Source organism: Lates calcarifer, linkage group LG6, assembly GCF_001640805.2.
Source record: "Lates calcarifer isolate ASB-BC8 linkage group LG6, TLL_Latcal_v3, whole genome shotgun sequence".
Taxonomy (NCBI): domain Eukaryota; kingdom Metazoa; phylum Chordata; class Actinopteri; family Centropomidae; genus Lates; species Lates calcarifer.
In genome coordinates, this window is record NC_066838.1 from 23,936,763 (window position 1) to 23,960,617 (window position 23,855).

Consider the following 23,855-nt stretch of genomic DNA (forward strand, 5'->3'; position numbering starts at 1 on the left):
TTATATCTTACACAAGGAAACTGATGCTAACATAACTGCACTTACTGATGTTCTGAATTTATTTCTAGAATCGGCAAAGACTCTTCCAACCATCTGGATGAAAGAATATTCTATCACAGCAGAGTGCAATGGATTCTTTTAGCCATTTCCCAACCTCTGCCTCTGTTTCCTGATCCAAACTGGTATATAAGGTAGTTAAAATGACCTCCACCTAACCAGCTACAACAATGAAACGCTTTACATATTTATGCCTCAGTACTAAAAATCCACTAATACTGATCATAATAATAAGTTTGGGCAGTTTAGCTGCATAATGAGGACTTTAGTTTTGATACTTTTAGTATATTTTGCTGATAATTTACGTACATTTTAAGTGCAGCAACTTCTGCCTAAGTGAAGGATGTGAGCACTTCCTCCACCACTGGGTGCTGCTGTGTTTCATATGTGTTTTCCTCCCAGTGCTGCAACACATACATGTGTTATGGACATGTTGAACAGTAGGTGGCAGCATTGTGTTTTCACAGGGAAACAGGAATACAGGGAAGCTTCACATATATGATGAGATGATGCTTGATTTTTTTTTTTTTTTTTATCACGAAATGATATTTTTAAAAAAGGAATAGTAGGAAGTAGGAATGTTTCCTTTTATTCCAAGTGTTTAATTGATTTCAGTTAGTTTAGATTATGGCTGCAGTAGATATCGCTGATTTGAGGTCAGCACTCGAATCTGAATTTAATACAATCATCAAAGAATAAGCCTTTCATTTAAACACTGACATGCTTTTATGACAACATTTTAGGCATGAACAGAGATCATATAAATAACTCCACACTGAGCCACGTTTGAAACTGCGCTCTCAGGCAGGGAGGAGCCTCCATGAAACGCCATTCAACTAAATCACAGGTCAATTATGCATGAAACAATCCCACCAATCAGAGTTTGACAATAGGCTGAAGTCTCCTCCCCTCCCTGCCTCTATCACATCCCAGTGTTTTGGTCATGAGTCGGTGATCCTGCTCAGCAGCTGCCTGTCGGTCACTGCCACACGAAAAGCGAGAGTTAGATATTCAACAGAGCAGGCAGATATTCGGACCTCTCTTCTTTAATGTAGTTCATTCAGCCTGTATGTGAATGACAGCATGTTTTCCTAGCTTCGGAGGCTTTCCCCGTCATGACCTCACCGGGCCGCCCCTCCAGTTGAATGGGATCCCTCATCGCTTCTCTGTCGCTCGTCTTGGCACCGACTGTCTCCGCTGCTGCTGCTCCAAAGCCCCGGTTTTAGGATCTGTGAGCTTTTGGTCTCTCTAATCAGTTCATTAATGGTTTGATGCGAAAGCCGCCTGTCTGATCGGTAGAGAAGAAACGACGCCAAATCTCCGGTAACCTGCGCGTCAGGGGTGAGTAGCCTGAACTTATTTTGGTGCGAGTTGCTTCAGTAATGACAGGCAGACAGACAGGGCTTCATTAAAAATGAACGAGGGGTTTGATCTCAACAGTGAAGCATATTACTTTGTTGTTTGGAGATGGGTGTCGTGATGACATAGAAGTATAACATTTACATCTGTGTGACCTAAATTTACAGTGAACTTCCAGCTCTGTATGTGGTACATTTACAGGTATAATTGCTGTTGTTAATAATCTCCTGCAGCTGTAGTTGTCTCGATTTTAATTCACTAAAATCACCGGTTACAACTGTAGCAGACAGACTCACAGAGTTACAGTGACTCATCAGAGCTTTTGTAAAATCCAAACTGCAGTCACTGATTCAGGCTACATACTGTACTATGCAGTCCCCTGTCTGCAATGCTTTTGGGACACATACAGCGTAATCTCACAGCTCTTTTCCCTGTGCACATCCTCGATTTGAAGAGAAATGGCTCCCTGGGTGCAAGCCCTCACAAGACAAACAGAAACTTGGCAGCTGTAGTTGCTCTGCAGTCAGAGTGTTTATGGGCTACCTGCTATACTTTACTCTGTTTCTGAGTCAAATAAGGTATACTGTATGTACTCGTAACAGGACATACTTGCTGTTGCTTGTTCACTCTGAATGCCACAGATTTTCCTTCCCAGGATCCCACACACTTTAAAGACATGGCTGTCATATGCTTGGGATTAGTCTCTCCCACTCAACATGACTCAAAGGTCCAAATATTGACTCTAACGTGGTGGTAACTAATAATAGAAAAGACTAGGTATGCATAGACCTCTAAGTAATTGTATAGTCTGTAATTCATTGAGGTAACTTGTGTCCTTGAACATATAGATTCAATCCATCTCCCTCCTTATTGTTTGTGTCTCAACATTATGACCACTCATTAGCCTGTATACACTGTACACATCAGTCCTGACTCTCCCAGTTGTATTTCTGATCCAGGATCAGCACTGTGTGACATTTTTTCTATCACAATAGTTGAGACAACTCTTTTTACAGCCCCTGTGTGCTTGACACTCACACACACACACTTAAACCAGCTGTACCACTATTTGCAGTGTGTTGTCGCTGCGTTTTGATCTGCCTAAAACCTAAATATTGTGCATAAACTCACATGTTGTTTTTCCTGTCTCAGTAATCCTTTCTGAAATCTAAAACATTTCTCCAGAGACACATTTCAGACACATCAATAGTTTTTTAATGAAAATAAAATTTCCATTACATTTGATTATCAGTTGTACATTAGACTAATCCTCCGCAGATTTTGCCTGTTTTCCTGAAGGAATTAGGATGTTTGGTAGCAGACAGGCAAAAACACATTATCCCATGGATTCAATATCCTTAAACTGAATATTGGGCCAATGACATGTAAACTGATGCTGGGGGATGAAGCCCTGTTGCGTGTAAACACCACGGGGCGTGCACGGTGCCCATTTTTTCTCGTCTTTATCTTACATTCTCTCCTGCTCAGTCACGTCATCAAACGTGGTCTCAAGGGGATTTATGGTTCATGATAAACGCTTTCACCTACTGTGAAGCCAAGACAAATGCTGCCAGTTTCACCAGGCTATTAGCATGCATCCTACACCAGGGGATGCAGCCAACCAGAGAGTGAGAAGTGTTTCTCAAAGTGGTTCGAGATGGTTCATTGTACTTTCTAACTGCCAGATTTCAGGCTCCACAGAGGGAACCTAATGCTCCTTGGAATCCCATGAATGCCTTCCAGTGAAAGCTGTAGATGTTTATGTCAGCTCCAATGAGATTGGTGGAAAGTGGCTCTTGAGGCTGAAATTCCTGCTAATTGGCAACGTGGCTGTGGACTGGCCCCTTTGTTCCCCCTTATACTGGAGTGGTCTGTCTGTCAGGGTGATACACTGTGCTTGGCATCAATGAACTGCTTGTTTCCGCAGCTATCCGGCCCTGGAGAACCAGTGGCTTTAAGACAAGTTGCTTCCACTTTCAAAAATTGCCTTTGTGCACCTATTCAGAGGGATGGAAAAGGGACCATTTAGGGGTGGTCCTGTGAAGAGACTGTTTGTTTCTCCAGCATGCCAGCCAAGCATTATGATAGTGATGTGTACATTTCCCTCTGTGCTTAACTGCACTGAATTGAACTGAGCAGCTGCATTAAACAGACTCCACTGTAGCTGGCGGTTTGCTGAGTTCATCATTTGATCTGACGAGTGTCCCACTTTCCTTTAGGTCAGATGAGGATTAATTGGCACTGAGCACTGAGGACATATTGTAATTGCTTATGATATCATGAAGAGGAACTAGCTTATTGGCCAGATGAACAGAAGTAAAAAGACAGGCTGACAAATTGCGTGATGGAAGATGTCAGTAAGAGAATCAGGGCTCTAGTAATAGTAGTTGTGGTAGTAGTGTGCTACATCTTTGTTGAAACAACACAATATTCCCCTTTGGCTTTGGAGCACTTAACAAACAAAACACTTGTCTGATGCCAGCATCAACCCCTCTTCAGTTAGCAAATGAGATGTGCGATATACTCCAAAGGGAGAGGAAGAGAGAAGGGACTGTGTACTCGAAAGGGGGGCATGAGATTTGTGATGGCTCCCTGCTGACAAATGCCTTTGAATTTTTCATGTGGCAGATACTAAACTTCTGTCGCTCTGGCCCAGATTTGGTGCTAATTAGTGCCCAGCTACGTTCAAGGACATACGGTTGAGCATGGGAATGCCAGTGCCACCTGTTCTCTCACTCTTTCTTTCTGTCTCATGTCCCTCACATCCTGTCAGGCTTTATATGTCTATCCCTCTCTGTTTATGGCTTTATGTGTCAGTGGCCTAGTTCTGTATCAGTCTTTTGTTTGTACACTTTACCAGGCATAAACCTAAAGGCTGTGTGTTTCACGTCCATGCAAATTCTACTTTAAAGAAGATGCTGTGTTGAATTAGTGACCACAGGAGAGAAATGGATGTACATGCTGCTCAAACATGAAGTCACACAGCTGTCCATTGCACCCAGTGAAGGCAGTTGAATGATAAGGATGCAGAACTGAAGCGCCCTGACATATCTCTCCAAGCTCTATGTCAGAGGGGCCTGTGCTTGCTGGCCATTTGAATGAAGTATCTGATAGTGGTTTGATACAGACAAACAGAGGAGGGCTTGTATCCTCCCAGGATCCCTGGCCACTTCCTGTCCCTCTGCTCTGGGAATGGGCCAGGGTGACACAGGCCATGCATCTCCCCTCAATCCACCCACTGTTGCCTCTGTGGAAAAGCGATCACTCTCACACCCTCATTCCCATCGCTCCGTGCACATTTCTTGTGACAGGAAAAGCGTCTTTGGCATTTAGAAAGATGGCTCTATGTGTGGCTTTGTGTAGGCGCAGCTGTGCGAGTCCGGTCAGGATGATGAGATGCTGGGAAGAGCACATGCTGCTCTTCCCGCTCTAAAAACGTGAGGCTCTCCATCCTCTGAGAATCGCTGTCGTATATGTTGACATGGGAGTTTTTATGCAGATCATTTACTCACAGAGATGATCAACCCTGAAGCTCAGGCCCAGGCAGATCTCCTAATCTGACCATAACAAGATAACATAAATATGTTTGTGTGGAATTTCCTCAACAAAATCTGCATTTAGGGATGTGAGCACACAATATGCTTTCAGTTCTTTTCACTGAGCCAAACAAGACTTGGAAAAGCAGAATCAGAATGAAGAGTGAATGGACAGAAATTTGCCCAAATCTAAGTATTACTCTGCTTACCCCAGTTGCAGCTAATATTTTAAGTAATTTTTAAGTGTAATTCTAACCTCTCATCTCTCCTTTTCTGTCTTATGTGATAGTAAACTGAATATTGTTGGGTTTGGACTGGTGGGTGCAGTAAACAAGCAATTTGAAAAGACATTAAGTGAATGGTTTGAGAAATTTGGTTGGCATTTTTCACTTTTGATGGAACTAATGATCAATTCAGAAAATAACTCATAGATCAATCCATAATGAAAATAATCATTAGTTGCAGTCTTACATGAAAGTAGTTGAGACTTCTGGTCTTGCATTTATATGAAAGGTCCAATAACTGATGTTTTTAATGTCTCATATCACAGAATGACCATAATAAAACTGTGGGAGGTTGCTAAACAATACCAATGACTCACTCATTACTTTGCCAAGTGCTGTGATTTCTCACTTTCAAATTTGGCTTTGCAGCTCACAGCCTGTTTTGGAGCAACAGTTCTGCACTCTGTGCTGGAAGAGACGCTCACTGTCCACCTAGTTGGATTTTTAGCTGGACTGATGGACGGTGACAGGATTGTTATTCCTGTATTGTTTTATCATGATAGATCACCTCTGTACTGTACCTTTTGTGCTGGGGTGACCTTACTGATCTCTAATCTGACAAATGTGACTATTCGTGTTAACTTGTGGCCAGTAAACCTTTACCAGTGACCTTTCAGTGGGTGTGGCAGAGGTTGTAGGAAGTGCAATATCTAGTCTCCGGTGTCACCCCTTTCTGTTCTGATGTGAGTATGGATAAGATTCAGAGCAGGGTTATCTTCCTCTTTCCCAGCAGAGGCAGGTTAGTGAACCCACCCCTCTGTATCTCATGAAAGCTCCAACCAAACCACCAGCTCTCTGCTCTCTACTGATTGCCTCGCAGCCAGCGTCTCGTTCTGTGCTTCACCGCCCCAGTGAGCTGCATTTGAATATTGAAATCAGGGCCTGCTGAACAAAGGGGTGGTTTAAAAGAGATGGAGGAAATCACTTCAGTGTTGGGGGCCTTGCCCTCCAATCTGTTATGGAAATGTCATGGCAGGGAGCAGTTATGTTTTGATGATGAAGCGTGACATGAGCACATTTTAAAATTTTAATGACAAACGCTGGTGGGTGTTTCTGCTTCTCTGCTGCTCTTATTTGTCTATCTCCAAGGAAGCAGGCCCCAATACTGGAATCTTTGTGTCTTGTTCTCAGTTTGAATTCAGCCAAAGCAGCTATAGAGATGTTGAAACAGCATGCTTTATTTATGCATCTGCACATAAGCACAGAGGCTGTACTGTTCTGCTGTTCTTAAAATGTCTTGAAGGATTTGCAGACACTTTCTTTTCCACACTTAAATATTCTGTTTAGTCAGTGAAGACAGCCTCTGTCATTGTTGAAGGATACACATTTTTAAATGATAATAGAGATCTAGGAGACACAGAAATGCTAGAATCAGCTGATGATCAGCAGCAGCATATGACACATTTAATTTTGTGTTGACAATAAACACAATCTGAGCTTTTTCATGGTGGGATGAACAGCCACAGTGTGTGCTGCGACCTTGACTTGCATTCTTATTCTAACTTTGTGTGAAACTTGGCTGCTTGACGCCGCGTTCCCTTTTCCCTGACAGAAGGTAAAGGGAATGCGCTGGGGTAGGTGGCATGTGTCGCTCGAGGCAGCCTGGTGCTTCTGAACATCCTGGGCGGACGGTGTCTCTACCTGCTCCACGTACATTCCTGCTTTGGGCTGCATGAGCAGGAGAGGAGTTGAAACCTGCCTTGTCCTCCACTTTGCATTCCTCAGCCATGACTGGGCTCGGTCGCATTGCTGCAACAAACCTGGGAATGCCACAACACACACACATACACACGCACATGCACACCTGGTTCACTTTCTCAATTTTGAACATGTTTTCATGGTTATGTTTAGTGTTGCTATGAATACTGTGATCCAGCATTTTCTGTTTTATTTAATCTGCAGAACTGCTCCTCCATACATTATACATTTATACAGTATATATATCCCCGCTGGGTTAGGCCTGAGATTTCAGAGCCGCACTGATTTCTCTTACTGCCTGACTGTGCTGATGAGAAGTTAAACGGTGAAAGCCCTAGGTTACTGAAGCATGAGGCACATGGGAATATCTGTAGACTGGAGCAGATCAAATGCTGCTTCTTTGAAATGTGATGAGAAGAGGTGAATTAAAGGGTTTGCTATCACAGTACTTGAGTTCACTGTAGGCTACATATAGCTGCTCTGAAGCATTAAAACATAGGCCTACATGATACCGCAGTCCTCTCTGAAGAGCTTTTTAATGCTGCATCTCTAATATTTTTGTCACAGCGTAACCAATCAAAGAGTTTTAGATCAGTGTCAGATATTTCTCTCAGCAGGAATGCCTCACCACCTCTTTGAGTTGACTACCACTTCACTAATATTTGGAAAGCAGGAGAGTGATGTTTTTCCTTCTCACGTGACACATGGCTGACACATCAGAGGAATAGAAATCCTTTATTTCCACCATTTCCCTCTGGAAATCTCGCCGAAAGGATTGGAGAAAGAATCGGTGGAAAGAGCACAAGGGCGGGGGGGGGGTCTTGCGCGTGAGGGCGTAAGACTTGTGTGGAGTGGGGGGGTTGCCAAAGCCCTTGAGGATTATCTTTTTCTTCTCCTCACTTCCTCCATCTCTCTCCCTCTCCCTCTTCTCCATTTCTTGTTTGAACACATGACCACAGCTCATCAGTCTCAGTTCACATAATGACCATATTTAGATGAGAGCAGCAGAGCAGGGGTGCAGAGAGGAAAGGATATGAGGCTGATGTCGTCGTGAAGCAGCACAACCTGGACGTGAGTCAAGAACAGTAGTAAAACCATTCTGTCTATTCTTGGTATTTAATACACCACAGCTGAACAATATGCGGATTCTCACACTATCAACACAATACACTGTACACCCGCGGGTCCTTTCACCGCAGTCACAGTACTATGCATACCACAGATGCCTCAGATCTCATAGTTTTTCAGGAGGAGAGATGTACAGTAGCTGCTGCTGTTTTTGGATTTGTCTGCTCCATCACGAAGGGAACAGCTGGGACACCTTGGGCCATAAAACAGGGCATGTGTTTTACCATGAGGTTCATTTGCTCACGATTGGTTAATGCACCGTTTGACATTATGCTTTCTCCTCCTTATAAACGTGACACTGTAAAATGTTTAATTGTGCAATAGTTGCTATTGGTTAATGTACTGGAATTTATTTGCTGTTTTCTAACAAGCCCGATGAGCTAAGCAGGGGAAATTACAGTAATGTCCTCTCTCTGTCTCGTCTAAGCCGTCCCCGTCACACCCAGTCTAGGAAAGTTAGTCGCAGGTCTCAGTTGAATGAGGTGCAAATAAGTGTTCAGTGTTTTTTCCCTGTTGTACGCTCCAGAGAGCCACATTCAAAGATATCATACTGACGAGGGTTTCAGTGTAGGACGCAATTTACTGTTTCACTTTGATGATGATGTTTCATCGGAAATGATCGTAGGACGCAGACATCCACGTTGTGAGTAAAGTCACACACTCACAGGTACAGTCTCTGACTCTGTATGACTCAGTTTCGATGCATGTCATGTGACTGGACAGGTCTGGGCTGCGTATGTCAGTGTGGAAGGTGAATTTTTGTATGACGTGTTTAAATGTGTTCCACAGTGGCATGACGACTTCTCCCATTTTAATCACAGTGCTGCCTGTAGAACTGTAGAAGTGTTGGGCTCAAGTGTTGCCTTGTGGGCTTTGACATAATGTGGCGGATGGAGTGGGTGGAGCAGTGGGTTCCGGATGAGTGGAAGGAGAGGACAGAAGGTGGAAAGGAGGATGAGATCAGGCTGCTAGAGATGAATTAAAAGTAGGGGAAAAGGTAGAGTCCACATCGCTCCCTGTTCTCGTAAAGGAATAGTTTGACAATTTGAGAAATACACTTCCTCTTGATCTTAGTGGGAGAAAACAAAACCAGCACCTCTAAAGCTCACTAGCTAAGAAATAGTACCATGTATAACTCCCTGTAAAACTCCAAATTGACGTTTTTACACTCAGGTTTTTGTTCAGATTAAACAAAGGAGATATAACATGTTAATTAGGTGGATTTTGTTGCCTTCTGACAGAGCCAGGCTTGCTGTTTATGCTAAGCTAAGATAATCAGCAACAGATATAAGACTGGTATTAATCTTCTTATTTGACTCTTGACAAGAAAACTAAGTGTATTTCTCTAAATGTTGAACTATTCTTTTAACAGACAAATCAACAGATCACCTCATCTAAAATGGCCCAGATATTTTCTGACTGAGCCTCAATCCCAAAATAATTTGATGTATGTCATACTCAGATTAGGAACAGGGGATAACAGAAAATCCATGAACCTGCAGTTGGTGCCAGCAGTGTTTGTTGTTTGGAAGTGGACAAAAAAAAATTCCTCTGTAAGCATGGGGGTTTTAGATAGAGTGGCCAGCTGCTCAGCTCTATGAGCCCAGAGATGTCATATGATTTTAAGGTCGGGTTAGCTGTAATGTTTGGCAAACAGAAGGTGATCTGAAAACACTGTAGATCGCTTTTTTAGCAAAAAATACCAGTGGTGGGAAATGAACACACACACAAGCACACAGTGAAAGGGATAAGGGCTCATAGCCTCTGATCCTATTATAGAAGCCAAAGCACTGCAGGCTCCCGAGAGGCTGGGAAAATGGGTAAACATGATGTTTTTATGGGAATCTTCCTGTGGTATAACCGAAAACATCATAACGGAAAGATTTTTGTCAGGTGATCTCACCTTCTCTCTCTCTTTCCCTGTCATACCTCCTCCTTTGTGTTTCGCTCAAATGTTTTCAGGAAGTGACAGACATCGCACATAATTTAGAAAGACGAAGCCTCAGCTAATCTTGCCTTTTTCTTCATCAGATAGGCATGCAGTGTTCTCTGAGTGTTTTGGCCCAGAAAGTGTGTGTGCAACTATCTGTGCAGTTTGTTGGTTTGTGGAATGCTTGGAATCGCCTCCATGGCAACGGCCGGGCTGTATGTGTGTGTGTGTAGTGTGTGGAGCGGTAAATATTGACTTCACCACCTCCCCATCCCTGTGTCTGCCCGTGACAGGAACACAGGAGGGGGATCGGTACACACTCTTTATCCAGGACTCAGCAAAGTACTGCCATCGGGGGCGTGTGTTTACCTTCAGACCTCCAAACATGGAGGAGCTCTCTGGGACTGAGCGGTTCACAGTTTGATTCTATGTGCGCTTACAATACAAAGTAGGTGAAATGCCAGCAGCTTTATGACATTCTCGCTGCTGTGTTAGCTCTTTGTAATGATCAACCTAATGGGTATCAAAATGGGAAGTGTGGATGAATGCTACTCAGTTGCAGAAACCTGAGCGGGAGACTTCCAAGCATCCATTTCCTCTATTCATGTTTGTTGAAGGAGAAGAGAAACAAGATGACATTCAACTACACCCAATGTTTGCTCACAGCCGGGAACCAGCCCACCTGTTGTCATACATGATGAGTATTAAGTTACTCAATCAAACTGCGTGACTAGCTTGGAAACTGTTCTAGGTGCTCACAGTGGAAAGGGTTGTTTTGGTTGTTTTCCCAGAGCAGATGGATTTGTTGAGACAGGAAAGGAGAGAAATGCTTGGAGGACTAGCAACAGCAGCAGTGGTTTGACCGGTCTATCCTGTCTTGTCATTGCAGCGCCCGTGTTGTTTGCAGGCCCCAGATGGAATGTCATCACAGCGTTTGGTGAATACGATTAGGGAATAGATGTTGATAATCTGGACAGAACAAGCAGGGCTGGATTATGCTGCGACTGGTGGCTGTTGACGCAGGAGCCAAAGCCTCCCCATTTTCCCCTCCTCATAGTAATTACATAGAGAGCATTAAGATGAAGGAATACATCCACCAGGCTGACATTAGGATCACATGCACTCGCTCACACAGGAAAATACACGTGTCCCTGTAGACACACACACACATAGGCTACTCCCCTGAGCTAAATCAGTTGCTGTTGTACGCAAAACCCTTTTGGAATGAGGTCGTAATCGGTCAAGTGTGAGTATGTTTGCACTATCCTGATTTTGACCATGAGTACAGCCTGTCCATTTATCCACTTGAGTTCACGCTCTCCAGCACATGTACGCATAATCCAAACGCGCACACACACATTTGATTTTGAACGTTTGATGTCTGCTTATGCAAATGCAATAAAAACAGGATGTTATCTCCCAACAGTCTGGCACCTTTGTTCACTCAGCTAGAAGGAAGAGGGCGTGTGGAGGAGGCCTACAGAGACTAAATGTTAATCTGTCGCTAGTACACTGTGCAAGACGTGTCCATCATCTAGCTTTTCTGCTCCTAAATTTACCTTTACCTTTTACGTGACCAAGCTCAGGGTGTCACTGTCAGTGTGTGATCATGGGATGTAGTCACTATCATCACCGTTTGTCTGCTGAAATGCACAATCTATAAAGGAAATGTATTTATTCTCTGTTAAAATAAGGCTTACAAGCATTATGGAAGTTACTGCTATGCGGCTAAGCTAGGCTAGTTACCTTTTTAGCAAGACTAGTTTATGTTATCTCTTCATAATCATTGGATTTAGCTACTGACTTAATTATGTGCTATAACAAACCCAGTTACTAAGATGTTGGAGCATCAAAACAGAGCAGCTATTAGCTTTAAGCTAAGGCTAGCATACTACCTAACCTAACCACCCTGGGTGCAGTCATTGGAGTTTGGTGTTTTCCACATCTTGCAAATGTAATATTTTTATTCCATAATAATATTTAAATGGTAAATCACATGTCAGATTCCCATCTTAACTAAAATATGTGGCCACTGGATTTTGTCATTATATCTCCTTCAATCTCAGACAATGAGCAATGAAGTAACATGATGAAGAAATGATAGGGCAATTAACGCAAAAATGGAGAAGCACTCAATAATTTAAATGTCACGAAGAAGCTAATTTTCAACAAAAAAATAATGATAGAACCTTGAAATGCTAATGTCACGATTACTCAGGCTTCCAGGAAAAAAAGAAGAGGGCTTTCTAACTAATCCCATGTTACTTCATCAGTCATTGAAGGTGAATGGAGAGAAATTAAAACACTGTCATTATGCAGTGTGACACAAATACAACGTGTCAATACAACAGTTTCATTGTTGTAATTATGGAATTACAGCAGAAGCTTAATTGTGACCTTTAATCTCTGTTGCCTGAGGCATTAAAGACTCTGGTCTCCTAGTGAAGGTAGGTTGTCAGAACATGCCCAATCCATGACCACAGGCTAATAGCAGGGAGCACTGTAGAGGTAGAAGTGAGGGGTCTACTGTAGCTGTCATTGCAACATACGGGTCCTGACTTGCCTATTCACATAGCAGAGTTTCACTGTCTCCCTCAGTATTACTTTCAGTTTGCTGCAGCTTCATACTGGGAAATCTCTCATTAAGACCACATACAGAATATCTGAAGCAAGCTTGTTTAATTTTGATGTTCATGACTGTTTGATCCTTCCCAAAAGATGAAAAGGTTTTTTTTAAATGAGCCAGAGCACAGTAGAGTTCATTACAAAGCCTGTGTTGTTGGGGGAAATGGACCCTGACAAAGACTGATCGGTGAATGACACCTCTTTCTTTCTATTATTTCAGTGTGAGGACACCATTCAGGGATTGTTATTGTTTTCTTCTCACATTAAATGAAAAAGGAAGCAAAACAGGGATATGCAGCATTCTGTGTGTGTTTGTGGGAGGGGGGTGAAACAACCCCAGCAGCAATATTAAAAGACTATTCCCATTTACCAAAGGCCCAGGAGACGTGAAGGATTTGGAATTCATTGCCAGATCTTATGCATAATTAAGCAAATCCCCCACCCACCTACCCAACCACACCCCCGCCTCGCCAGAGGGATTTTCATGCTGCTCTGCCTCTCAGACAGTAGGTGCTTGTTACAGTACCTCAGTGCTATTAGGCCAGAGTCAGGCTCTCATTATCATTAGTTACTGCAGATGATACACACACGCAGACATGATTCCACTTACTCTCCTGCAAAACATGACATTGTTTGGCTTCATGATTTCCTTCATTTCCATATTTCCTACTGGTTGTTAGAGCTAAAACACGCAAGGATCTGGCAGCCTGCAAGCCACAGGCCACTTCTGTGTCTTGTTTGTGCCGCCTGCTGTGAGCTGACAAAAGATGGCTTTGTTGGAAACCGAGTGTGAAGTAAGGCCAGAGCCCCTCTTAATGCTCTGTTTCATGTTTACTTGGTTCAGTTCTCCCTTTCCGGGAGTTTTCAGTGTATTTGTCTGGGTACAAAGTCTGGGTCTGAGTATTAGGACACGTCTGCCAAAGGAACCAAATTCTATTCAACCTTTAAATGTGTAACAGGGTAAAATGGGTTTCTTTCGTTTGTTCACCACATCAGATGCAACATTCAGCATAAGTCAACATAACTGAGGAATGGTCTGTCCACATAGTGTGCTATGTAATCACTATATGAGTTATTTAATTGAGGTGACATCTCTTCAGTGAGAGTCTTATCTGTGTGGATCTGGGGACTGGCGACTGGAGATCAGAGAGTTAGCGCCTCTGCTGTGCTCTGCGTTGAATGGCTTATTAACCATGCAGCCAGCCCCCCCCCCGGCGGAGAACACAAAACACACAAAGAGCAACTCCCTGAGCCACCCGTCATCTTTGTGTCTGCTTTCTTGTGTCTGTGTGTGTCAACCTGCCCGCACAGTTACACTTACTGGGATGCGACCCCCTTTTTTATGCAGACATGCCCTGGGGGGGAGATATCAACTGTCCGGCCCCGTTGACCCCTCTTCACTTCCTCACCCTCCTCCCCCAACTCGCCCCCTCATGATGCCAAGCGTAAATGAACCCCCGTATTATGCTCCCCTCCCCTCTCTTGCTCCTCTCCTCATCTCATATCCTTTCTGCCTGTGTCTTCCTGTTTTAATATTTATTTCTGCACTGCATCACTGCTCCTCTAGATGAGCTCACATGTGCACTTGCACATACTGTACCTCCATAGGAATCTCCTAAACTGACTGAAAACAAACCCTGGTCTCCTGTGATGCCTCTGCTTCCCTTCCTCTGGCAGATATCCATTCTGTTGAAAAGTACAGCAGGGGAAGAACCGAGCAAGCATCCAAAATGACCGACAAGAACCAGTGACAGCTTCACTAATTTCCCTTGTGTGGTTAGCGAACTGTGCTCTTCTTTGTGTCACACATTTTCCACCATATGTCACTGCATCGCTGTGACTGCGAGCCCGCCTGCTAGCCGTGGTATTGTAGCTTGTCTGTTGTTTAGGATTAGACTCTTTGCTTGTGAATGAGACTGGGCTCATGCACCAGCTCATTCCAGTGCTGGATCCAACAGATGCACGGCCTCCTAAATAGTAACAGTCAGACAGAGGATCTTGGCAGAGGGCTGAGTAGTCTGACACTCACCCACATCCACTCTGACCCTCATCTGCTACCCCACCTTAGTGTTTTCTGTAAATTAGCATTTCCTAACGGACTCCCTGTGGCTATATCTAACCATGATAGCACAGGCTTGAGTCCCTAAATTATCCTTGGCTTAGTGTAATGATTTTGCCGCACTAAGCTGTGATTAGAGCTACTTCATGAGCTTGAGTGGGCGGGGAAGCTTCAGAAATGAAGAAGCACAGAGAAAAGCCACAACAATCCAGAGCTGCCCTCTTGACCTTGGTCTGTTCTCATGAGGTCTTGGCACAGTGTCTGAAGTATTGCTCACTACCATCTTACTGATGTTGAAAACTGTTATATCTGAATCATTTTGAGTCTCTCCGGAGCCACAGAGATAAGTATCCCAGCTGTGTTTCGTTCCCATGTAATGACTGAAGTGACATGGATGGGAATAAGGTTTGGCGGGTGCCTTACAAAATAAATAAACTAACTCATCTTTAAATGATCGGTGTGAATAAAGCCAGAAGAATGACAATGCCACCACAAAATGCTGGAGCATTTTTCTGTCTGTGCATCTGTGTCTGACACATGTGCATACCGGCATGTATGACATATCTGCTGTGTGTGTGTGTGTGTGTGTGTGTGTGTGTGTGCTGGTAGCAGTGTGCTGAAGTGGATCTCATGTCTATGTTGAAACCAAAGAGTGGCAGCTGCTCCAAGAGTCCATGGGGAAGTTTGGCTTCATGTTGTCTGCATAACAGTGTGTCTCAGTGGGTTTAGAGCCGTGGTCGCCGATCCATCTCTGGTTTCTGCATCTGGCCTTGTGGCAGTTGGAGGAATTTTTCCAGAGAATGTATTCTAAGAAAATGATATAAGAAAGCAAGTCTACTGTGTTAAATGCAAAATGATGATGTCATTTATCTGTTACAGTGCCTTGAAATGAAATTTTAATGAAGTTTCTTTTTAAACTGGGGTCTCACAGACGTTTTTACTCTGATCTTGGATACACAGGCCTTGGCCATGGGGGGATCCAAGAGTAAGCCCAAGGATGGAGGCCAGCGAACCCGCAGCCTCGATGGCAACCTCAGCTCTGGAGGAGGGGCTGGTGGCCACCACCTCAACTCCAATCAACAGTCCTTAACACCCAACCGTAGCCCTACTATGGATGGAGGTATCAGTGGGAGTCAATCTATGGCCAATAACGCAGAGCTGGCCCTGTTTGGAGGTGTGGACAATAACAGTGTCACCTCTCCCAACAGAATCACACTAGCAGGTGAGAGCATCAGCTCAATGCCTTAGGCTTCGTTTTACATTTAGTGGTTTAATGTGTGGGTTGTTTTACGGTAGACCTGTTCGTACAGTGTGCAGTTCCATGATAAAAGCCCATCTTTCTTGTTTTACCAGGAGGTGTGACGACCTTCGTGGCACTGTATGACTATGAGTCTCGAACAGCCTCAGATCTGTCTTTCAGGAAGGGCGAACGCCTCCAGATAGTCAACAACACGTAAGGAAAACACTGAAAATCACACATCCCTGGTTTTTATTACTCATCTCTCGTACACATGTAAACACAAATAAACTCGAGAATAGTCCAGCATCACCTTTTTCATACACACACACCGTGCAGATGCTGAAGAGCAACATGCATATAGACACGACCACAGATCGTCTGAGTTTCTGCTCAGCTGTCTGACTGGCTGTTCTGCTCCCCAAAATGTCACCTCACCGTCTCTCTGAAACCTCCCATCACCATAGGAACGCCTCAGCAAGGCTTGATTTTTGTGTCAGCTGACACATTCCTGCACAAATTTTGCTTCCATTCACAAAAAGCTTCACTAAGACTAATTACAGCTGAGTGCTCAATCCACCTCAGTAAAGGTCATGGCTGTTTACTGCTACATGTATCCTGAGATACTGCGGGACCTAGTTACTCAGTGCAAATCTAACCTGTTTAAGGGGAGACATGCTTGTTTTCAAACTAGGGGCTTGTTCTGTGAATCAATAGAGGTGCAGTGAACCATATATCATAGTGCTGCACCCCCAGTGCTGCTTGCCTGGTTAACAAACTACTGACCTAGAAGGCAGGATCTGAGGACAATAGTGGATTATCACTGCATCTGGCCCCTTAAGCCAAAGACCTGGATCATTATTGGGTCAAGTACACCCAGAGTCCATGAACCAACTCTAAGATTACTTAACAGGGTTTCACAGTTTTGATTGGTCCAGTTAAATATAATAATAGAGCCATGCACAGTGACATGACTGCATGTTTTTCTCTAAAACCATGTTTTAACTCTAATTACTGTTCCTCCATCAACTCCAAGTTACGTAATGGTTTAAATATTTTCAATTCAAAGCTTTATCATATGCACTGTATTGGTCGTTTTATGAGTCTGTTCTGTGTACTCTGCTGTTCTGCCACTGCTCATAACATGCTTTCTGTATTTCTTTAACCCCCTTTCTTTCTCACTGCTTCCCTTTCATCTCTCTTTTCCGTTTCTCTGTCACATCAACATCACATTTTTTACAGGAGGAAGGTGAACTGCAGGTTTGTGAAGCTTCTCTGGAATTCTATTTGAATGTGCTGTTTGTCTGCCTGTGTGTTTGGATCACCTAAAGCATATACCTCTGCACTGTAATACCACTTCACTAGAGAGGCTCAAACCACATAACTCTGCCCATTCCCCATCATCCCTTAATGCAGTAAGGGAGTTGGTGTGAAGCCTTGCAGCACTATAATCAATTCAGGTCAACTGGAGGCAATTCATGTAAACAAATCATAATTTCATTTCATATTTTCTAAGTGAACCTAGTGCTTCAAAGCTACCGCAGCTCACTCCCTGATAAAGTCTAGGTTATAAGCACCATCCCTCCCTGTTGTCATACCCACATGAATGCATGTTTGTATATAATTACATAACCTCCAAGTATTATTTTTTTAGCAGTAGAGACACTTGGGCTTATATTTATCAAGCTTCTCCAGGAGCAGAGAGCTCAGTCACTGTAGGAACTACTTGATTTGAATTATTGTAGTGGTTTCATGCAAAAACACAAAGTAGACGTTAAGGTGTGTATCACTCGATCTGTACCCTGAGACTCTTGATAAACACCAGCCCTACAAGTCACAAGAACTGTTTTATTTGTGTGTTGGATGTGTGACGAGCCTCTGTGAAGCTGTGTGTTATCGTTTTTGATCATTGCAGAGAAGGGGACTGGTGGCTGGCGCGCTCCCTGACCACTGGAGAGAGCGGTTATATCCCCAGCAATTATGTGGCTCCATCCGACTCCATCCAGGCAGAAGAGTAAACCCCTCCATTTTTTTTTTTTTTTGTCTTGCTCTGTCTCTTTTATCTGTTTTTCACAAAGTGCATGGAAGAATTAACATTCAAATGTTGGATTTTTAAGAAGTTTCTAGCTGTTTGTCTCTATGTGAATGTGAAATGAGCTCTTAAAGGAATAGTTTGACATTTTGCGAAATACGCCTCTTCACTTTCTTGCTGAGAGTTTGACGATAGATCAGTACCTCTCTCTCAGTAGATATGGAGCTATGGCCAGCAGTCAGTTAGCTTAGCATAAAGACTTGAAATGAGGGAAAAACTAGCCAGGCTCCACCTACCAGCACCGCTGAAGCTCACATTTATTTAATACAAAACCTGTAGAATCAAAACAACAATTTGTGGTTTTATTATGTGTGGGGATTATGGATTATTATTTCTCCAGCTACAGTAACTTCCAAAAGTCTCAGCTGGATGTCTGGGAGCCTCGCTGTGACAACAAGACTCCTGGAAGTCACTGTGCCTGGCTGAGAAATAGTCATGCACATAAACCCCCTGCTGGTGGGTGGAAACATCTTGCCAAAGGACTGCAGTTGAAAATTAGCCAACTGGTTAACACTGGCACATTTACAAAAATGTTGATTAAAGTGTGTTGTGCTAATAGATAAATAAATAAATGAAATGAAACATTTTTGGACGGAGACAAACAAGCTGTTTTTTCCCTCTGTCTCCAGTCTTTATGCTAAGATAAGCTAACCAACTGCTGGCTGTAGCATCATATTTACCATATGAGAGTACTGTCAGTCTTCTCGTCTAAGCAGACTTAGACTGACAATACTCTTCTGTATTCCTTAAGATGACTGTACTACATTTACTGCTTTCTACTGCTGAGGCATGCACTGCTAATCTAACCTGCTTGCTTAAACAATAAAACTAACAAACTAACTTTTTGTAACACCTCCATTTCTCACCTTTGCCTCCTGCTCCACCAGTCATCTCAGACTGACTCTAGAGTCCAGGTAAGCCGCTGTTGTACTGTAGGCATTGGTATGCATTGCATCTGGAATGGCTCATGCAAAGACTGAATTTTACTTTCTGAAACTACAAGCGAACAACTCACCCTCGCTTCGTCATTCCCTCTCTTCCACCCACACACATCTTCCTCCCGTCACCAACCTGCTCCCCTGTGTCCCGTGTTTTCTCTCTCGACATCACCAGGTGGTACTTTGGCAAAATCACACGCCGCGACTCAGAGAGGCTGCTGCTAAGTTTAGAGAACAGGAGAGGGACTTTCCTGGTGAGAGAGAGTGAGACCACCAAAGGTAAGTGTGTGGACTGCTTATAGAAAGAAGCAAACTCATCCTTAACTCTGCCTCTTTAGACAGTAGGGCTTTTCAAACCTCAATACGTACTGAGTCCTGTGTCCATAGCACTGAGTTTTGAAAATATGAAACTTACTTTACTTACTTTAAGGGGTTTTGTAGGAAAAAACATATTAATATTCCTAAAACTAGGACAAATTTTCATTTCCTTGCATTGGGCAACACCTTTTTCTGATTTTTAATATTGTACTGAAACTCAGGTATTATATTGCGCCTACATCAAAACATTTAAAACGATACCGAAGGAACTATTTTTAAAGAGGCTCAGAGGAGTGTTATGACTTTTGGCATCTTCTAACAACAGCCTGGGGATTCTTAAAATGTCATTGAAGAGTAGTGTTTTTCTTTATAACAGAGTATGAGTAAGTAAGTTTGTAAAGGTGAAAACTCTCAGGTGAAGTAGATGTAATTATTTAGTCTATGTTATTGATCAACAATCCTACCTTAAGAACATTTTGTCCTGGAAAACATAGTTGCCTCAGCTTTATTTTTATAGCACTGATTACCAGGACGTTTTCAAATGTAGAAGTGTTTTTGTAGGCTCCTTCATGTTCTGTTTTAATGAACTTGTAAAATGTTCAGATCTCAACATGAAGCACAGTTTGAATTCTATGACATGTCTTACTAAAAATGCACCAAAGAGAAGAAAGCAGATTCTCTGTGCACAGTGTCAGTGGAGTGGCAGTGTGGGTACAGAAGAGAGACGAATCAGGCAGATGGAAAAAGGTTGGATGTGACGCCTGTGGGACTCAGTCTGGAGATAGTTCTGATAGGCAGCTGCTCTGCTGCAGCAAACACAGCCCCCTGATGGGATTTGCTGGCTCTGTGTGTTTGTGTGTGATGTGTGTACACATGTACGTTACAGGATTCCTATTATGGGATATGTAAATAAGCTCTGCATGGAATGAGAAAAGGGACAAGGTGGGGAGGGATGGACAGAAATCGAGGTGATGGGTGAGTGCGAGCCGTGGAGAGGAACTAGGTGGGTGAGCCAGACAGAATTAGGTCAGTGTGGAGCTGAGGCTGAGGACCGTACAACCACGGGCTAAATCACCCAGTTCAAACATTAAGAGAAGGGGGAGGCATCGCCTGGGGCTGCCCTGTGATTCAGACTGTTTTTTCACTTGACTGACACTGCCCTCTGGTGGCGTAATAACCAAACTGTCCCAAAAAAATGCCAGAAGATTTATCATGATTTAATCTCTTTTAATTTTTTTGTGATTTTGAATGTGATTCAGATATTATTGTGCTACATTTCCTTATCATATTTGTTGTTAATCTTTCCAGGTGCTTACTGTCTGTCTGTATTGGACTATGATAACACCAAAGGGCTGAATGTGAAGCACTACAAGATCAGGAAGCTGGACAGTGGAGGCTTCTACATCACATCACGCACACAGTTCAGCGCCCTGCAGCAGCTTGTTAATCACTATCGGAGTGAGTTCACACAGTTTTCTCCTACTTATTTATTTAGTCAGACACTCCCTGTTTCTTGTACACTCAGAGGATTATGGTGCAATTAAGGAGAGGCTGGATTGTTTTGATTTTTTTTTAAACCACAAACTCTGTCTTCACTTGCGTCCCTCAGAGCATGCTGATGGGCTGTGTCACAGCCTAACAGACATTTGTCCTGTACTGAAGCCTCAGACACAGGGCTTAGCCAAGGATGCCTGGGAGATCCCCAGAGAGTCCCTGCGTCTTGACCTTAAGCTTGGACAGGGCTGCTTTGGAGAGGTCTGGATGGGTAAGTCGTGTTTTGATCTGTTTCTTGAACTTGTAATCCCACAACATAACAATAGAAAGTGCTTCTGCAGGCTTTCTTCCTGTGGAGATAGTAGCTGAAAATGTTCTTGTTCCTCATACAAAAATGAAGATAAAAATGCATAATGTACTTAAACTTAAAATCTACTTTTGAAAAGTGCATTGGATCTTCCGTTTTATTTCATCTGTTATTGTAGTTTACTGACATTTTAAGAATAAATATTCTATATCATGGTCCTGGTCAGTGAGCCAAAAGAGTCTCTAATTCTTCTCAGATACTGCAGGGGTGCAAATATACAGCATATTCTCATCTGGAAACTATCACTTACCTACAGTATTAGTACAATCGATACTGATGGCAATTGCTTTCCTTTTATTAGGAACATGGAACGGTACAACACGTGTGGCTATCAAGACCTTGAAGCCTGGGACCATGTCCCCCGAGGCTTTCCTCCAGGAAGCTCAGGTCATGAAGAAACTGAGACACGAAAAGCTGGTTCAGCTCTACGCCGTGGTATCTGAGGAGCCGATCTACATCGTCACAGAGTACATGGGGCAAGGTCAGTGTTGACTGATGTTTTTTCAAAGGATTGTAGAATGTGAGGATTAGTTCTGATGTTCCTGGGCAGTGAAAGGCAGAGCATCTGTTTCTAAAATTAAGTTGAGGTAAACCTGCTGAGTGGAGGCTTACCAGGTGAAATGCTGAAAACCTGCACGACTGGAATGATTTGCTTATGAAGGGAGCCAATCAATTAAATTAAGTCAAGCTATGATGTGTTTACTGCCTGCAAAGATATTTAAAACATGCATTGTTATATTTAACTATTGTTTGGGACTCTGCAACAGTCAGTTACAACTGAAGAACCTTAAGCAAGCAAGCACTTACACAGGAAATATAATGACCTGGATGACTGAGAATCTTCACAGACAGAGTTATTATTACAGATTGCACATCAGGAAATTAACAGCAAATAAAACACAACACCTGCTGTATATTAACCTGTACGTGTCCCTGCTAACAGGTAGCTTACTGGACTTCCTGAAAGGTGACATGGGTAAGATGCTCCGCCTCCCCCAGCTGGTGGACATGGCCTCACAGGTTAGCAAAAAAAAAAAAAAAAAAGCAATAATTTTCTACTTTATCACTTAATCCATTCAAACATGTATCTGGAGTGTCTCCAGTGTTGACAGTCACAAAATGTTGCATCTCTCTCAGATTGCATCAGGAATGGCGTATGTGGAGAGGATGAACTACGTGCACAGAGACCTCAGAGCTGCTAACATCCTGGTGGGAGATAACCTGGTTTGCAAAGTGGCTGATTTTGGTCTGGCTCGCCTCATTGAGGATAATGAATACACTGCCAGGCAAGGTAAGACCACAGGACTGCACAAGTTAGCTCATAGCATTTGATTTATTTACACTGTTTCTCCGTGTGCTACACTGAGTGGTTCGTGACTGTTTTAGCTTGAGACCTTTTACAATTTTGTGTAACAGAAGTATGTCTTTGAGCAGACAGGGAACCACTGATGTAGCATCTGTTTGTATGGGGTTACACCTCAGCAAACTTTAGGATTCATGCAGCTGATGTGACATTTTGTTTCAGTCTGTGCTACAATAATCTAATTTTAACCTGCTGATAAACCCGTCTTCTTGCAGGGGCCAAGTTTCCCATCAAGTGGACAGCTCCTGAGGCTGCTCTGTACGGCCGCTTCACCATTAAATCTGATGTCTGGTCATTTGGGATCCTGCTGACTGAACTGGCCACCAAAGGCCGGGTGCCCTATCCAGGCAAGGATAATGTCATTTTTCAGGCCTTGTGACACAGCAGGGAATTAGTCTGTTTATTTGCAGTGGCTTTATCATCAGAGTCAGGTGCAGGTCTTGACGTCATGTTCCAGCATCAACAGCATTTATGAGTCTGTTAGTCATAAGCAGTCACGTGACTGTGATTATTTGTTGCCACCATCACATCTCTTTTTGCCCTCTCAGGTATGGTGAACCGGGAGGTGTTAGACCAGGTAGAGCGTGGCTACAGGATGCCGTGCCCAGCTGAGTGCCCTGAATCCCTCCATGAGCTGATGCTGACCTGCTGGAGGAAAGAGCCCGAGGAGAGGCCCACCTTCGAGTACCTGCAAGGCTTCCTGGAGGACTACTTCACCTCCACGGAGCCTCAGTACCAGCCGGGAGAGAACCTGTAACTGGGCTGAACGTAGATATGTGCATGTGTTATGCATGCGCAAAACTGAGCATGTGCATCTGCTTTAGAGTGCATGGGACAAGTATGAGTGAGGGTATGTGTGTACAGTATGACGGGGCAGAAAGCCGACAGCAGTCTGGGTACAATCAGTAACTCTCTGACATCAAGGATTGTCAGTGGGACATCAAAACAATCAGCGACATTCAGTTCCTGCCTCTTTCCAAAGTCATTCTCAACACTCGCCACCATGTCAGCCAAGAGGGACTGTTTTCAAAGGAAGGGACTAAACTGTCCTGTTATTTCAATTTTGTTGTCATAACCAGTAGCCAGTCTCTGTTGTTTATGCCCAGACTTCCAATACCACAAATGACAAAAGACTTTGACATGAGAGGCCACATATGGGCCGAACATGGGAGTCCAGTGAAAGAATGATGGATACAAGTGTTGTCCTGCTGAAAAGCACCACTACAGGATGTCCATTTTTGCAATATTTTCTGTGGGATCCAATTTGAAAACACAAATGCTCAGACTCCGTCTTCCCTTTTGCCACTTGTGAAACAACTGTTTGGGATGTACAATAAATTTCCAGGATTCATTTTGTTTATTTCATTATT

The 23,855-nt window shown here is 43.4% G+C and overlaps 1 protein-coding gene across 2 annotated transcripts; it reads left to right on the forward strand.

The window, feature by feature from the left end:
- The first annotated feature begins 980 nt into the window (after positions 1 to 980).
- src (v-src avian sarcoma (Schmidt-Ruppin A-2) viral oncogene homolog) lies at positions 981 to 23,546 on the forward strand. 2 transcript variants are annotated; one of them, XM_018693921.2, is made up of 13 exons: positions 981 to 1,398; positions 15,637 to 15,898; positions 16,030 to 16,129; positions 17,156 to 17,173; positions 17,829 to 17,927; positions 19,119 to 19,222; positions 20,570 to 20,719; positions 20,871 to 21,026; positions 21,424 to 21,603; positions 22,066 to 22,142; positions 22,260 to 22,413; positions 22,701 to 22,832; positions 23,034 to 23,546. In XM_018693921.2, the coding sequence occupies exons 2-13, from the start codon at positions 15,646 to 15,648 to the stop codon at positions 23,240 to 23,242; spliced, it is 1,632 nt and encodes a 543-aa protein (XP_018549437.1). In that variant the 5' UTR covers positions 981 to 1,398; positions 15,637 to 15,645; the 3' UTR covers positions 23,243 to 23,546. The 2 variants fall into 2 exon arrangements, with proteins under 2 accessions (XP_018549437.1, XP_018549514.1); XM_018693998.2 differs by lacking the exon at positions 17,156 to 17,173 and having other exon boundaries at positions 982 to 1,398.
- Positions 23,547 to 23,855: the final 309 nt, after the last annotated feature.

What these genes read in the sequence shown, in the direction of transcription:
- src (XM_018693921.2), top strand. Translation starts at nt 15,646, where the DNA reads ATGGGGGGATCCAAGAGTAAGCCCAAGGATGGAGGCCAGCGAACCCGC. An exon ending in GACTCCATCCAGGCAGAAGA is followed by an intron (nt 17,928 to 19,118) that starts GTAAACCCCTCC and finishes CGACATCACCAG; the next exon opens with GTGGTACTTTGGCAAAATCA. An exon ending in AGGCCGGGTGCCCTATCCAG is followed by an intron (nt 22,833 to 23,033) that starts GCAAGGATAATG and finishes TTGCCCTCTCAG; the next exon opens with GTATGGTGAACCGGGAGGTG.